We start from the raw sequence: 15,323 nt of genomic DNA on the forward strand, positions 1-15,323 counted from the left end.
TTTAAAAAGGGCTCTAGAGGTTATCCCGGCAATTACAGACCGGTAAGTCTAACGTCTGTACCAGGCAAATTAGTCGAAACAATAGTTAAGAATAAAATTGTCCGAGGCATAGAAAAACAAACTGTTGAGCAATAGTCAACATGGTTTCTGTAAAGGGAAATCGTGTCTTACTAATCTATTAGAATTCTTTGAAGGGGTCAACAAACATGTGGACAAGGGGGATCCAATGGACATAGTGTACTTAGATTTCCAGAAAGCCTTTGACAAGGTCCCTCACCAAAGGCTCTTATGTAAATTAAGCTGCCATGGGATAAAAGGGAAGGTCCTTTCATGGACTGAGAATTGGTTAAAAGACAGGGAACAAAGGGTAGGAATTAATGGTAAATTCTCAGAATGGAGAGGGGTAACTAGTGGTGTTCCCCAAAGGTCAGTCCTCGGACCGATCCTATTCAACTTATTCATAAATGATCTGGAGAACGGGGTAAACAGTGAGGTGGCAAAGTTTGCAGATGATACTAAACTGCTAAAGATAGTTAAGACCAAAGCAGACTGTGAAGAACTTCAAAAAGATCTGACAAAACTAAGTGATTGGGCAACAAAATGGCAAATGAAATGTAATGTGGATAAATGTAAAGTAATGCACATTGGAAAAAATAACCCCAACTATACATACAATATGATGGGAGCTAATTTAGCTAAAAGTCAGGAAAAAAATCTTGGAGTTATCATGGATAGTTCTCTGAAAATGTCCACGCAGTTTGCAGAGGCGGTCAAAAAAGCAAACAGGATGTTAGGAATCATTAAAAAGGGGATAGAGAATAAGACTGAGAATATATTATTGCCCTTATATAAATTGATGGTACGCCCTCATCTCGAATACTGTGTACAGATGTGGTCTCCTCATCTCAAAAAAGATATACTGGCACTAGAAAAGGTTCAGAAAAGGGCAACTAAAATGATTAAGGGTTTGGAACGGGTCCCATATGAGGAGAGATTAAAGAGGCTAGGACTCTTCAGCTTGGAAAAGAGGAGACTAAGGGGGGATATGATAGAGGTATATAAAATCATGAGTGATGTGGAGAAAGTGGATAAGGAAAAGTTATTTACTTATTCCCATAATACAAGAACTAGGGGTCATCAAATGAAATTAATAGGCAGCAGGTTTAAAACAAATAAAAGGAAGTTCTTCTTCACGCAGCGCACAGTCAACTTGTGGAACTCCTTACCTGAGGAGGTTATGAAGGCTAGGACTATAACAGTGTTTAAAAGAGACCTGGATAAATTCATGGTGGTTAAGTCCATTAATGGCTATTAGCCAGGATGGGTAAGGAATGGTGTCCCTAGGCTGTGTCTGTCAGAGGGTGGAGATGGATGGCAGGAGAGAGATCACTTGATCATTGCCTGTTCACTCCCTCTGGGGCACCTGGCATTGGCCACTGTCGGTAGACAGGATACTGGGCTAGATGGACCTTTGGTCTGACCCGGTACGGCCTTTCTTATGTTCTTATGAGAAAATCAAAGTTGCACAGGCAACTTGAATGTGGCGTTTCCTAATTTTTCAGTGTTTGACTTTGCAACCTTAATAACATTCTATTAGCATAGTTATTTTAAATGTAACATTATGACAAAAATCTATAAATCCTTTATATCTAAATTTTTCGGAAACGTTTGTTTCCATTCTGGACATTGTAGCAGCCCATTGCTCATAAGCAGCCCTACAATAACAAATCAGATTAATAGGTAAGGTAAGGCAAGGGTAATTGCAAACTTCTAAGAGGGTAGATATACTGCAAATGGTGAATAAAAATTATGAAAAGTAATGTGTCTTTTAATTGTGCTGTGAGGATGGTTCTTGAAATCACAACAGTTATTTGACTTTATTAAGGCTGGTGATAATTGTTATAACGATTAGGATATGTTTCTGCTCTCAGTTATACCCATGCTATCACACTGACTTGTACTTTAACATGGTTGATTGCTTGCCCAAACATTCAACTCTAAAGAGCAAGGGAAACAAATAGAGTTGCCCGGAGGATGACAATTCCATTTTATGAAAACTTCCAGGGTTTCAGAATTTGTTTTCATTCCAATGCAGAACAAAACCAAAACCTCTCAAATATTTTCACAAAAAAGGACTTGTGCATGTGTGCACTGGTACCCTGGTGGTTAAGGCACTGATGTGGGAGACCCAGAGTCAAGTCTCTGTTATTCTTGATTTTGAGTTCTGTAGGATGAAAAATTCAGTTCTAAATCAGAAAGAACAGAGAATATTCCACATCCCAGGTCAGTTCCCTAACCATCTAGCTATAGAGTGTCTGTCCCTCACCCCAGAACCTTCTTAACAAAAGTTTTGTGGAAACCAATATATCTTTGATTATGAGTTCTAGGAATAAGCTATCAAATCCTTTAATATATAATTTCTTGTCATATTCCAGGATTGCATATTTCATAGGAATATCACTGGTGACCTGAAAGCATTTATAGATAAATACAGTTTTGATGTTCTTGTGATTTTGGCCAACTATTTATCAGAGGACGAGCAGACTAAGCGACAGATAGTGGTGTACTCAGAAAACTTAGAGCTATGCAATCAAGTAAGTACTATAAAGAAAGAATGAAACATTGTCCTTCCTGAACTGAGTGTGCTTGAAAATAGTTGTTGTATAATTAAATGGGTTAAACACTGAATAACCATTTAACATGTGATGGTGTGGGTGCTACAACACTTTATTGTCATGGATATGGAATGACTGCATTATTTATGTATGAGAGGGATAGCTGTGTTAGTCTGGATCTGTAAAAAGCGACAAAGAGTCTTGTGATACCTTATAGACCAGGGGTCGGCAACGTTCGGCACACAGCTCGCCAGGGTAAGCACCCTAGTGAGCCGGGCCAGTTTATTTACCTGCTGACGCAGCAGGTTCGGCCGATCGCGGCCCCCACTGGCCGTGGTTTGCCGTCCCGGGCCAATGGGGGTGGCGAGAAGCCGCGGCCAGCACATCGCTCGCCCGTGCCGCTTCCCGCCACCCCCATCGACTCGGGATGGCGAACCGCTGCCAGTGGGGGCTGCGATCGGCCGAACCTGCCGTGTCAGCAGGTAAATAAACTGGCCCAGCCCGCTAGGGTGCTTACCCTGGCGAGCCGCATGCCAAACGTTGCCGACCCCTGTTATAGACTAACAGACGTATTGGAGCATAAGCTTTTGGTTAGTCTATAAGGTGCCATAGGACTCTTTGTCACTTTTTGCATTATTTATGTTTTGCATTATTATGTTTCAGTATTGCTGAAGCTATGTTGGGCCCAGCATATGAGAGAGTTAAAGTAGGTGATGCAGTATCTTTTATTAGACCATCTTCTGTTTATGAAAGAATGGAGAAAGATGCTTTTAAGCTTCACAGAGCTCTTCCCCAGATTTGAGCTTGTTCCTTCTTCCAGCAAAAGTTGGTCAAATAAAATATATTACCGCATCCACTTTATCTCTTGCATTATTTATATATTGCATAACAAAACACTACTGTATTTGTCAGTGTTCCAGAGCAGTCATACAGCAAGATCCAGTGGTCAAAAGAAAGAGAAAGGGGATGTACAGATGACTTTTCATTAAAAATGTTCAGAACATTTTTGTGTTGATTTAACTTGATTGTGTGTTTCATTGTGACCTATGCATGGCAATCTGATCACTGGGTTGTGAACACATATACAATATAAATGAGAGAAAAACCAAAGGGACTGTTTTCATGTTTAGATTTGGATTAGATATAAGATAAAGTTCGGATTCTGATTTGAGTTTAGGTTTTAACAGCAACAAAAATTTCGGTCGAAAATGGAGGAAGTGCTTCTGAGCTCCACTCTGAGCCCATCTTGTAAGATTTTCTTCATCTTAGGTGAAAATATCACGAGGTAATTTTGGCCACATCCAATCCAGAAATGGAAGAAACAAATTTCTAGTTTTGGTTCCAACCTGTAAACCAGACTACGGGAATTGGTTGAGATCCAGGAATTTAAATCAGACTCCTGCTACCTATTCAAAATGTGAAAGGGTTCTGATTCAAGGTTTTGATTTGATGTTATGAATAGTATAAATATTTCACTGGATCTTTGAGCACCATATAGTTGTTACTATTACATGAAAATGATTTTTAGTATTCTAGACTTGTTTTTAAATGATTTTAAGTGCAGTGCACACTGAGGTGCTAATCCTGCAAATGGATCTGCACGGGCAGAGCCTTGTACCAGGGTGGAGCCCACTTGATGTTGAGGAGACTTTGTACCATCCCAGGAGCTTACAGACATGGATCTGATTGCAGGACAGTGGCTTAAATAAGTACTTCCCCCATTGGGAATAGAATACAAACAAAAATCTGAGTTTATTTGTTAATTAAATAATAAATGTTATGCAATGATCTTCTTGAGTTTAAGGGGATTAGTGTGTTCAAAGTTCATTAAAAAGATAGGTAAAGCAAGATAGCTGAGAAATCAGCCAACAAGAATAGGTGGGGAATAATACTATTAGTGTACATTTGTAACTATCCTTACAATGACTTTTTGAAACCACTGTATTTTCCAACAGATTTGCTGTGAATTAGAAGAATGTCAGAATCCTTGCCTGGAGCTGGATCCTTTAGAATGTGGATGTGACCAATTCCTCGTTTATCACCAAGACAATACTTTGGTGACTGGTGATCAAATTTTTCTAATAATTAAAGAAGTTATTAACAGGAGACAGCCAGAAATGGTACCAAACAGCAGAACTTCTTCTACTGAAGCTGTTGCTGGGAGTGCTCCACTTTCACAGGGATCTTCTGGTATCATGGAGCTATATGGTTCTGACATAGAACCACAGCCCAGTTCTGTCAACTTTATAGAAAATCCTCAAGATCTCAATGGCTCTATCCAAGCCCATGTTGATGTTAATATAGACCTTGTGAGTCCAGACAGTGGATTGGCTACCATTAGAAGCAGCCGGTCTTCCAAGGAGAGCTCAGTTTTTCTCAGTGATGATAGCCCAGTTGCAGAAGGTGCTCATCACAGTGTCCTTCCAGGCTTTGATTCCTATAGTCCCATTCCTGAAGGGGCAATACCAGAAGAACAACAACCTCAATCTAGAAACAACAGTGATAACTTTGATCTTTTCAGTTTTGATCTAGCACCTATGGTTACAATTCGATCTGAATCTACTTCTCATTCTGTTGATTATTCCCCAGCAGATGACTTCTTCCTGAATAGTGATTCATCAGAAGGACAACCACCTATTGTGCAGAAAGAACTTGATGAGACAAATCTATCAGAAAATGACATGGCTAATTATTCAACCGATTTACTAATGACTACAAATCAAGAAGACAATTTAGTAGAATTTGATGATGAATTTGGGCAAGAAAATCCTGGAGATTTGTCTGAAAAAACTTCAAGTTTGACAGATTTAGTGGAAGATGATGATTCTTCACCTGGGGTGTTGAAAAATGTTGAAACAAGAATTCCACCAACTCCTATGAACAGTCTTGTAGAAAGCTCACCATTAGATAATGGACCACCTTTGTTTTTTCCACAAGATGTAATTACAAAAATTAATGAAATAGATAGTGCAGGCTATTCTCAGTCACGTGCTAGGTATGGAAGCTGGTGGGATGGTTTTGAATTAGATTCTAAAAATGCTGATGCGTGGAGTTCAAGTGAACAGGAATCTGTATTTCAAAGCCCTGATTCATGGAAAGATCGTAAAGCAAGCCCATTACTTCGGGAGCACTTTGATAGAAGAGCCTCAGATTCTGTATTCCTGCAAAAACAACCAAGGCAGATGGAATATTCAAGAACAGGTCTGTGGGAGAATCAGTTTAACCCTGTCCTAGATAAACATAGCTTAGAGCTACAGAAGAAAACCACTGAACACTCACACGGGCAAAGTGCATCTTTAAAGGAGACAAAACAACAAATGGAAGCATTTACTGATTTGTGGAAGTCCAGTCAACTGACCCCAGTGATATCAGCTCCATGGTGTAACAGTGTAGGTGAAAGTGGACAACTCGATGCAGAATCTTATGATGTTTGGACAGAGTTTGATCAAGAAGATGGCACTAACCCCTCAGAAAATGTATGGAGTATGCCAAAACTGGACACTGATCAAACTTCCGTGAGGAGTCTTGAAGCCTGGGCCATGTCCAAAACTAATCTTTCATATTCTTCAGACATCACTGCAGAAAATGAGTCTGAAAACCCAAACAATGAAGTATCTTCAGAAGCCTGGAACAAAGGGAGAGCTTATCCAGTGGAAGAATACAGCACATTTGAAAATACAAAGTCCAGAATTGATAATGTGCAGAACAATTCAAATCTAGCCATAGAAAATCAAAATGTATTAGGTGACACTAAATGTAGACCAAAACAATTTGAAAATATGGATGTCTGGGATCCGTATGAAAAAGACATAGAGAAAGACATACTAGAAACTCTGGTTCCATGGGAAGATTCTGTCTTGTCATATAGATACTCAGACTTTAGTTCATCAAATGCAGGTGACGATTTAGTTGTTTCTCCACCAGATACCAATTATTCAACATCTGATTCATACATATCACCTACATTTATAGGGGACGAAAGGGAAAATGAGGACAAGCATTTTGACAGAGAAACAATTTTTGATGAAGTGATTAACTCAAATTCAGATGAACCTAAAATATTGGAGGAAACAGATAAGGCATCATTACCACAACCATCCACTAGAAGCATGCCTTTTCTAAGCTCAGGAAACACAGAAATGTGGAATGTGTCTCTTAATAATGTCAGTCAGTTAAAAGCAGAAAACTTTGAAATTACTGCTCTTCCAAACACTTGTACAGTTTCACTGAATTCAGAACAAATAGCTACTAAGTATTTTTCAGGTGATGAGAATATCAGTGAAAGTTATTCTAGTTCTGAGGACACTGGAGTCATGCAGGTTTATAATCAAACAATCAACCACTTATCTCAGCCACATGGTGGATTGAATACCAGACCAACTGCAGCTGAAAAAAATGTAGAAATATGGAACAGGGTCATCCTTGGGGATACACAGTTATCTGCAAGAACTTCAGAGATGGGTAATGGTTTGGACTTGAAAGCAAGTGACTTAGAAAATGAGGTTTCAGTTAATGGGCAAGTACAAGGAAGCATTAATAAAGATTCAGAGGTGAGAACTCAGCTTTCAGAGCCACAGTTGAATCTGTGGAGTGTACACCTTCAGCAGAATCATCAGGCAGGATGGGAGAATAATGGTATCTCTGGTACTTCTCAACAAGGAATAGATGAATATAAAAGAATGGATGAGATGAGTGGACAGCTAACCATTAGCAATGTTTGGAATACAACCATGCAAGATAACAGAGTGTCACCATCAGTGTTATCTAAACTATCATGTATAACAGATTCAGAAGAAAGTACATCAACATCTGAAATTCCTAACTCACCAGAAAAAATAAGGAACAGTGACATTTACAAGGCTTTAGAAACAGAGAAATCAGAAATAAATATGCCCTTTTCTTGTTCGTCTAACCCTGCCAATCAGCAGCAGAGGAAAGGACCTTTGCAGAACAATGCAGAATCTTCTGCAACAAGTCCTGAGGAAGAAAGACATTCTGGGCATTTAGATTTCTGTCATCCACAAAATTACAGCCATAGTAATATATCACAGTCACTTCCTCCAAGTACTGATAAGGAAAGTGTCGCTACAGAGGGTGCAACAAGTCCCGAGATGAAAAGTGCCTCTAAAAGTTATAACAGAGACGAGGATAGCCAAGAAAATCATTCTCCTACAGTGCCTGAAAATCTAGATATCTGGAATGAGTCTGTGAAGAGTAGCTCTCAATCAGTTGCATCAAGTCCTTTGATAAATGAAGCACCAGAGGTGTTAAGAGCGGCTCAAGAGAGTTTATCTGAGGAAATTCCTAGCAATTTAGACATCTGCAGTTTTGAATTAGGTTTTTCTGAACATAGTCCAGAGATAAGTGATGCTCATGAAACACCTTTCATGAGTGAGACTCTGCAGATTAAAATTCAAGTGAATCCCTCTTCTGAATCTGCTGAAGTGTCTGACATTACAAATATGTCTATTATGGATAATTCATTATCACATGAAATGGATTCTGGGGGAAGTGATGCTTCTGAAGGTTTAGAATCTGTGAATAAACTTCCAGATGAGGAATATGTTGACATCACATCTCATCATGATTTCCCCCAAATTCTAGGTGTTTGGAATTCACACACATGTGAAGATACACAGTCTCCTGGAAGAAGTCCTGAGACAAGTGAGGTTCTTGAAATGACAAACACCATGAGTAGTCTTCCAGGAGATACACAAATCAAAAGTGTTTGTGAAGAGGATAATGTATGGAGTGGTTCAACAAATGATTATACACAGTCCAGTGCCACAAGCCCTGATATAAGTGATGCCTCTGCAAATGTGCATGTTTGGGGAAGCATGCCAGCTACCTATGATAGAGAAAGTGAAGACATTTGGAATATCACCAATGATAAATTAGAAAAAGCTCTTGAAAAAGGGGGCTTTGAGAATAAAAGTCAGGAAGAATCTGAAGAGAGCAATGATCACAGAGTTCCTAAAAATTTAGATCTCTGGAATGCACACGTAGATGATGATACAGTATCTTCTATATCAAGTCCTGAAGCAAATGAGGATTCTGAAAATTCAGAGGCACCTCAGGCAGTGATAGAGATAGATTCCAACTATAAAGCAAATGAGCATAAAGTTTCTGAAACTAAAGAACATGATTATGCACAATCCAATGCAGTGAGTTCTGAAGACAGTTTAGATGCTGAAACTGAACTGGAGAAAGAGGTTCAGATGGCCATCTTAAATAAAAACTCTGAAAATGTAAAACCTTGGAATATATCAATGGAACAGGATATTATACACTTAAACACAACTAACAATGATACATGTGAAGCTTTTGAATATTTAGATGGTTGGGAAACAAGTCAGGGAGAATTTCAAGTGAATACTTTCCATGAAAATCCAGACCACCCACATGTTTGGAATTCATGTACAATGGATTACTATATTGCCCCAACTTCTGCAGCAGGACATAACAAAGAATATTCTTCAAAGAATTCAGATACATGGAATATATCATTGCAAACTGATTCTGAAATAAATCAAAGGTCCACCATTGAAACATTTGGATTTCCGGATGACAATTCAGAATGGTGGAATTCACAACCGCATAAAGACAAACCAATAGAAGGGCAATATTCTAATTCAGATGATTGTTTAGAAATTAATCAATTAGCAAACATTAGGTTTGATGCCTGGGGAGCACCAGTACAAAGTGGAGAACTAAAAGATGCATATCCTGCTTATCCAGGTAGCCACGCAAATCAGTCTCCCCCTCTGTACTTTAATGAAGAGAAATATGAAAGTATAGTGCATTCCGAGAATATTCACGAGAGTCAAATTGATCCAGATATTGTACAGCTTAAACTGTCTGATCCACTGGCACTGGGTAAGAAAGAAAGGGATTTAAAAGAGCAACCTTTTGTCACAATTGATGGAGATCAAGATATTTCTAAAAATCCATTTTCAGAAAAGTGGCAACCGGATATGCCAAACACATTTGCCCAGGAAAACCTTATACTTGATCTTTCAAGAGATAATGTGGATGTAATACTGAACACTTCAAATAAAGATCTATTTGTTCAAGAACAATGGAATACCAGTGGAACTTTAGAAGTCTGCAGCTCCCCCCAAAATGCTTTCATTGCAAATGACTCATCCCAAAAACTGATAGAAAAGTCAAGCCTGAGATGGAATGAATTAGCTGAAGTTCCCCAAATTACATGTTCCCCACATTCTTTACAGGACAAGACTCCAGAAAGTAATCAGCTATTCTCAGTAGATCCTGATTTGTGGACTGATGCTGAACAGCTTTTCATTTTGAAAGCTGATGGTGAAAATCCTGATATATTAAGTCACTGTGACCAAGACAGCAGTTCACAGGCCTCAAACAGGCCTGATGTTTGCCATGAATATGTAGCTAAGCATGCATCTTCACAATCTACTCATATGTTGGCTGAGGCTGGAGGAGAAGTTAGTCAGTTGGTTCTCACAATGTCAAATATAAGCAAAGACGCAGACTGTGATTTTAAACAGCAATTAGTAACTCACAAAGTAGAGACATATCCTGATAGAAATAGTCCAGAAAATAATGATGGAACACAGGTTGATCAGCTAATATCTCCGAAAGCTTTTGAAGCTTCTGAATTCAGAAAGGAAAATATCTTGAAAAAATCTGATTTAGAAAAGAAACCAGTTGTTGAACTAATAGATTCAGCAGGCTCCTCTGCTGAAGATTTGGGAATGGCTTCCTTAAATCTTAAAGATACTTGCTATGAAAATAATAATCTTGCAGCTTCAGTCAATGGAGTTCGCTCCCAGAGACATTTAGTTGCCACTGCTTTCTTTCCCCTTGATAATTCAGAAGAAAGCATAAAAGATCTGAGTGTCTCAGCTGAAACTGGCCAAATTCCTGCTATTGACCATACAGCAGTGACTACTGATAAAGTAGAAATATCAGACATGGGTGTTGATGGGAATGAGACTGGTATAGAAAATAGCTCCAATACCTCAAACACTAACATGCAGTCATTAGGTGAAGTGAGCAAACTGACAATATTAGACAATAAACACAAAGTAGCAGTAGAAAGGGATGCAGCTGACGAACAAACACTCTTCTTAAAAACCTCATTGGATGATAATGATAGAGATGCTGCAGTTAGTCAGCATGCTGACAATGTAGTAAAAGCACCTGAAAATTTGCTTGACAGTCATAATCCTTGGTTTAAAGAATCACCTAATGAACAGTCACCAGTGGTGTACTCTTCTCCAGCTGATGTATCATTTACTACAGAAGCCACTGGCAGCAGAGAGAGAGGAAAGGAGATTTCATTAAAGCAGCAGTTATCTGGCAATGTTTCGGTGGAAATGCCATTATCTCCACTTACTCCTCAAAAAGATAAAATGGGCTTTTTAGAGACCAAAGACAGCATTACCAAAGATCAGTCATTTGACACATTTGCAGAATGCCACCAGGAAGACCATGCATTGGGATCTTTACCAGTAGAATCTGAAGTGATGCCTGAATCCTCTGATACCTTGAAAGGATTAGAACATGAAGCAGAAACAAGTAATACTGGTTCACCAGCAGGTGGAGTCACAGGATCACCCAATGGTAAGAAATTATGCACTGTCTAATAAAATAAGTTAATGGGACAAAGTAGTAAATGTCTGAGAAAGAGTATTGCTACTGAACAGTAAGATTCAGTATAGTTACTGAATGGTGAGACTTTAACTGAATGGCATTTGGAATACATGTGTCTTCCTGAAACTCCAGACCTTGGAAAGATCTATATTCTCTTCATTGTAGCTAGATCAAAAACTGAAACTTTGAAGGAGGGAGAGTCATTTACCACATATTTGTGTAATGCCTAGCATAAAGGACTCCAGCCTCACTGGCCTCTAGGCACTACCACAAAATAAATAAATAAATAAAGAAAGAAAGAAAGAAAGAAAGAAAGAAAGAAAGAAAGAATAATAATAAATATAAAATTCAAGAATAAATTAACACAGAACATAGACTATCAAAAACAAATAAAAATGGGTTTACTTTACAGGACTCACTTGAAAAACAATAATTGCTAACTGCTAAAACTAAAATTTTGTTTGTTTTTCATTTTAGAAGCTGCCAGTGATTCCCTTTATACTGAGGGGAATGGAAGAAATTCCACTGAGAGCCCTGAACTGATAAGTACAGAGAGTAAGGAAGATATGAGGACATGGGTGAACAAAGATCAGACTGCACTAGAGATGGATTACATCCTTGTTACTGCTGAAGAAAATGGATCTGTGAAGAAGGATATCCTTGAAACAAAGGAAAGTGATTTTGCATTTCAAGAAGCTAATGTGGCTGAACAAACAGAGTCTCATGAAGCCTTTTCAGCAGGCTCCTCGGATACGTTTCAGTCAATCTCCATAATAAATGAAAGTAAAGAGCAATCTTTTTTGAGTAGTGAATGGGGTTCTTTTCATTTAGCAGAGAAAAGTCCTTCTGTTTTGCCTCAAAGACGGGGTGATGAAAAGAGATCCCCTGAAAGCCCTGTGCAAGACCATGGTTGGACAGTGCTGGGCAAAAATGAAACCAGTGATATATCACCTGAAGAAATTTCAAGCAGGACAGAAACAATGGACTCAGGGTCTGGACATTCTGTCAAAGAACTGGAAACAGTTTTAGACCAGGAGCTGATCCATGACAAACAGTCTGGAGGTCAGCTAAAAAAAACCCCTCACAAATCATTTGAACAAGAGGAATATTCTCCCTTAGACAGTCTGATGATGGAGGACAAGAATTCAAGCATCATAAGGACAGATGCTCTTTTATTGCAGGTTGTTGGTGGTCATGGTATATGGGAAGTGCATTCACAGCAGCATCCTGGAGATGGCATGGTAACTGAACAAGAAATGGAGGAGGAAACAGAATTTCTCAACAGTGAAAGAGAACTAAATCGAGTATCAGGGTAAGGAAATGCCCACACACTCTCTTTATGAGAAACTTCTAGGAAACTATGGTCAGTGTTATTTAAATAGATGGGGGTCATACAAAGGTGACAACATTCAAAAATAAAGTATTAGTTGTATTTATAGGATTTCTCTCTCTCCTTTTGTAACAAACAGACCCTAGGTTAGTGATACCCCAAAGTGGGTCCATTTAAAATTGTTTCATAATTTTGAAGGAGATTATAGGAACCCCAGGGATTACCTTTCCCTCACAGGAATAATTCCAATCCCAGTCTATGGGCTTGACTACACCACACAGCTTTTAGCAACAAGGCTGTGTACCTTGTTGTTAAAAGTCAGCGTGTGTAAACGCTCTTTGTCGGTACTTTGTCGGCACTTTTGCCGACAAAAAACTTCCAGCTTTGCGAGCAGCATTAGCTTTGTCGGCAGCACAAAGCCGCATTCACACTGCAATTTGCATCAACAAAACTTTTGTCTTTCGCGGAGTGGTGGGGGATGAGGGGCTTTTTTAAGTACCAGTGAAAGACAAAAGTTTTGTCGACAACTTCGCGGTGTAGACATACCCTATGTCTCAGAGAAAGTCTCCCCAAGGTAGACTGAATCTGAAGCAGCTGTGATGGGGAGGGTAGAAGAGGGTAAACAAGAGTAGGATCTGCTACAGCCAGCAGAGAGCTGGGAGGACAGCATCAAGCCCCACCTGACTGCAAGGTGCTGCAATAAAGATGGAATTTGGAGGGAAGGATTATTTCCATAATTCTGTCAAGAGGGAGGAGAGACTGGAGGAAAATATGGGGGCTAGTCAGACACAATTCCTTCATTTCTTCTGCCATTCTGGCAGTAAGCAAAGGGCTGCCCTCCTGTAGGAAGTGAAAAAGCAATCCTCCTTACATGCAGAGGAAAGAGAGTGAGGGAGTTCAAAGCTCATGTGGGCGATTCCAAGAGCCAGTGAAAGCAGCTGCAGTGCTCCTTTCCTGCGTCTCTTCTCACTCTAACTAGAGTGATAGCTGAGGAAATCTGAAAATGATGTTTGTTGCACACAGCTCTTTGTGTCTACTACTGATGCCTGCTCCCTCCTTGCTGAGTATCTCTAGGGAGAGATGGAGTTGCTGGTGACTACCCTCCTCTGCACCAACTATTGCAGTATTTTGGGGGTGGAGGTACTTCCTCTGTCTTCCATCTGCTCCACAACTGTCTTTAGGGTGTTTGTGCCTACTCCCCTGCCTCACAGCTACCGAAGAATCTGCTTTCCTCCTGCTCCTGCCGGGATGGACTCCTAGGGGGCTCCCTTTCTGATGTCACAGGAGTGGGCCGGGCTTATTCCTGTTAGGGTCCCCTTCCTACTCCACCATTTTAAAACAATAGTCCTGTAACTAAACCTGTCCCTCACTTTGTTTTTCAAACTAAGGATCCTGGGAAGTGTGAGGGAAGCTTCTTTTTGGGAATCAAATAAAAGGATTTAATTGGCTTGTTCTTGCTTTGCCCCTTTACAGCTGCAGTTTGGTGGCATTTTTTTTTTTTTAATGGGGAAGTTGTTCATATGAAATGCTAGATACTGCCCCTGTGAGGGATATTTCTTATTGCATACCAGCATTGGGACTTAATTGGAAACAGAGTGCTTGATGGCATTTAGAACTTCCATTACCCCGCTATAATTGGTTCACAGGTTGTTTTAGGCATCCTGAAAATGTCACTAACAAGCAGCAGTGTCGACAGGCAGCCTGTTTTCAAGAAGCACTGCATGCATTACAGCGGCAGCGTATGCTGATAATTGCATGTACTGACAGCATATAATAGACCAAACAACTACAATTTGCTGGCCAAAAACAAATCACATTTGAATAAGATTAGTGTTGTACACAGTGTTTTTGTAGCCGTGTTGATCCCAAGCTATTGGAGAGGCAAGGCTTGTACATAGCGGTGACGCCACTCTGAGTATGGTTCCCAGACCCGAAGAAGAGCTCTGTGTAAACTCAAAAGTTTGTCTATCTCACCAACAGAAGTTGGTCCAATCAAAGGTATAATCTCACCCACCTCATCTGTCTAAGATTAATGTTGGCAATCTCAGAACCTCAATAGTTCCCTCACTGATATTTTTCCCTCCAGACAAGTTAAAGAAACCTCCCTCTCCTGTTCTGCTTCAATCCACACATGGTTAAAAAAACCTTCTTCAGCTATTTTGTTTTTTATCTCAGATAAACATTGGTTTCATTCTAAGTGTAGGCCCTGATCCTGCACACATTTGACTTCAATGGTACTACTTGCATGCTGAAAGTTAAGCACCTGCATAAATTTTTGGCAGGCTTGGCGCCTTAGTTTTTTGAAGAACAAACATTGTTTGTTGCTGTACAAAACATAAAGGAAGAAGACACTGTCCCTATCTCAAATTATTTATAGTCTATAGATGGACAGCACAAGAATGTATTGAGGATGATGGTAGTTTAACTGATACCGGTTAGCATTTATTGCCATAGAGGAAGAAGCAAATCTTCAGAAGGGGTTTGAAGGCAGAGAAGGTCGGTGCTTATCAATTTCTGTTCAGTAAAAAAGTAAAGCAATGGAAACTCTGTCCCAGTGCTTGACCTTGAGACTTTCATAACAGATGTCCAAATGGGACAACAAATTGGAAGGGTTACTTAAGAAAGGTGTGGGTTTGTTAGCTTCACAAGCTCAAGTCAGCTGTAGGCTCTTTAGCCTCCCACTAAAAGCATTTTCAATTAAAAGCTGCCAGATGCTGGCCCTGCTTAAGTCACCCTGATTAATTACA

The 15,323-nt window shown here is 39.6% G+C and overlaps 1 protein-coding gene across 2 annotated transcripts in view; it reads left to right on the forward strand.

Annotated features, from left to right (window-relative positions):
• Positions 1 to 15,323, forward strand: part of PRUNE2 (prune homolog 2 with BCH domain) — a 184,083-nt gene that overhangs the window by 111,333 nt on the left and 57,427 nt on the right. For both annotated transcript variants that reach the window (XM_054032694.1, XM_054032695.1), the window contains exons 7-9: positions 2,436 to 2,594; positions 4,571 to 11,216; positions 11,724 to 12,558. In XM_054032694.1, the coding sequence (XP_053888669.1) occupies positions 2,436 to 2,594; positions 4,571 to 11,216; positions 11,724 to 12,558 (7,640 nt within the window). The remainder of the gene's footprint in view (positions 1 to 2,435; positions 2,595 to 4,570; positions 11,217 to 11,723; positions 12,559 to 15,323) is intronic.

The sequence above is a fragment of the Malaclemys terrapin genome, chromosome 6 (genome assembly GCF_027887155.1).
Source record: "Malaclemys terrapin pileata isolate rMalTer1 chromosome 6, rMalTer1.hap1, whole genome shotgun sequence".
Taxonomy (NCBI): domain Eukaryota; kingdom Metazoa; phylum Chordata; order Testudines; family Emydidae; genus Malaclemys; species Malaclemys terrapin.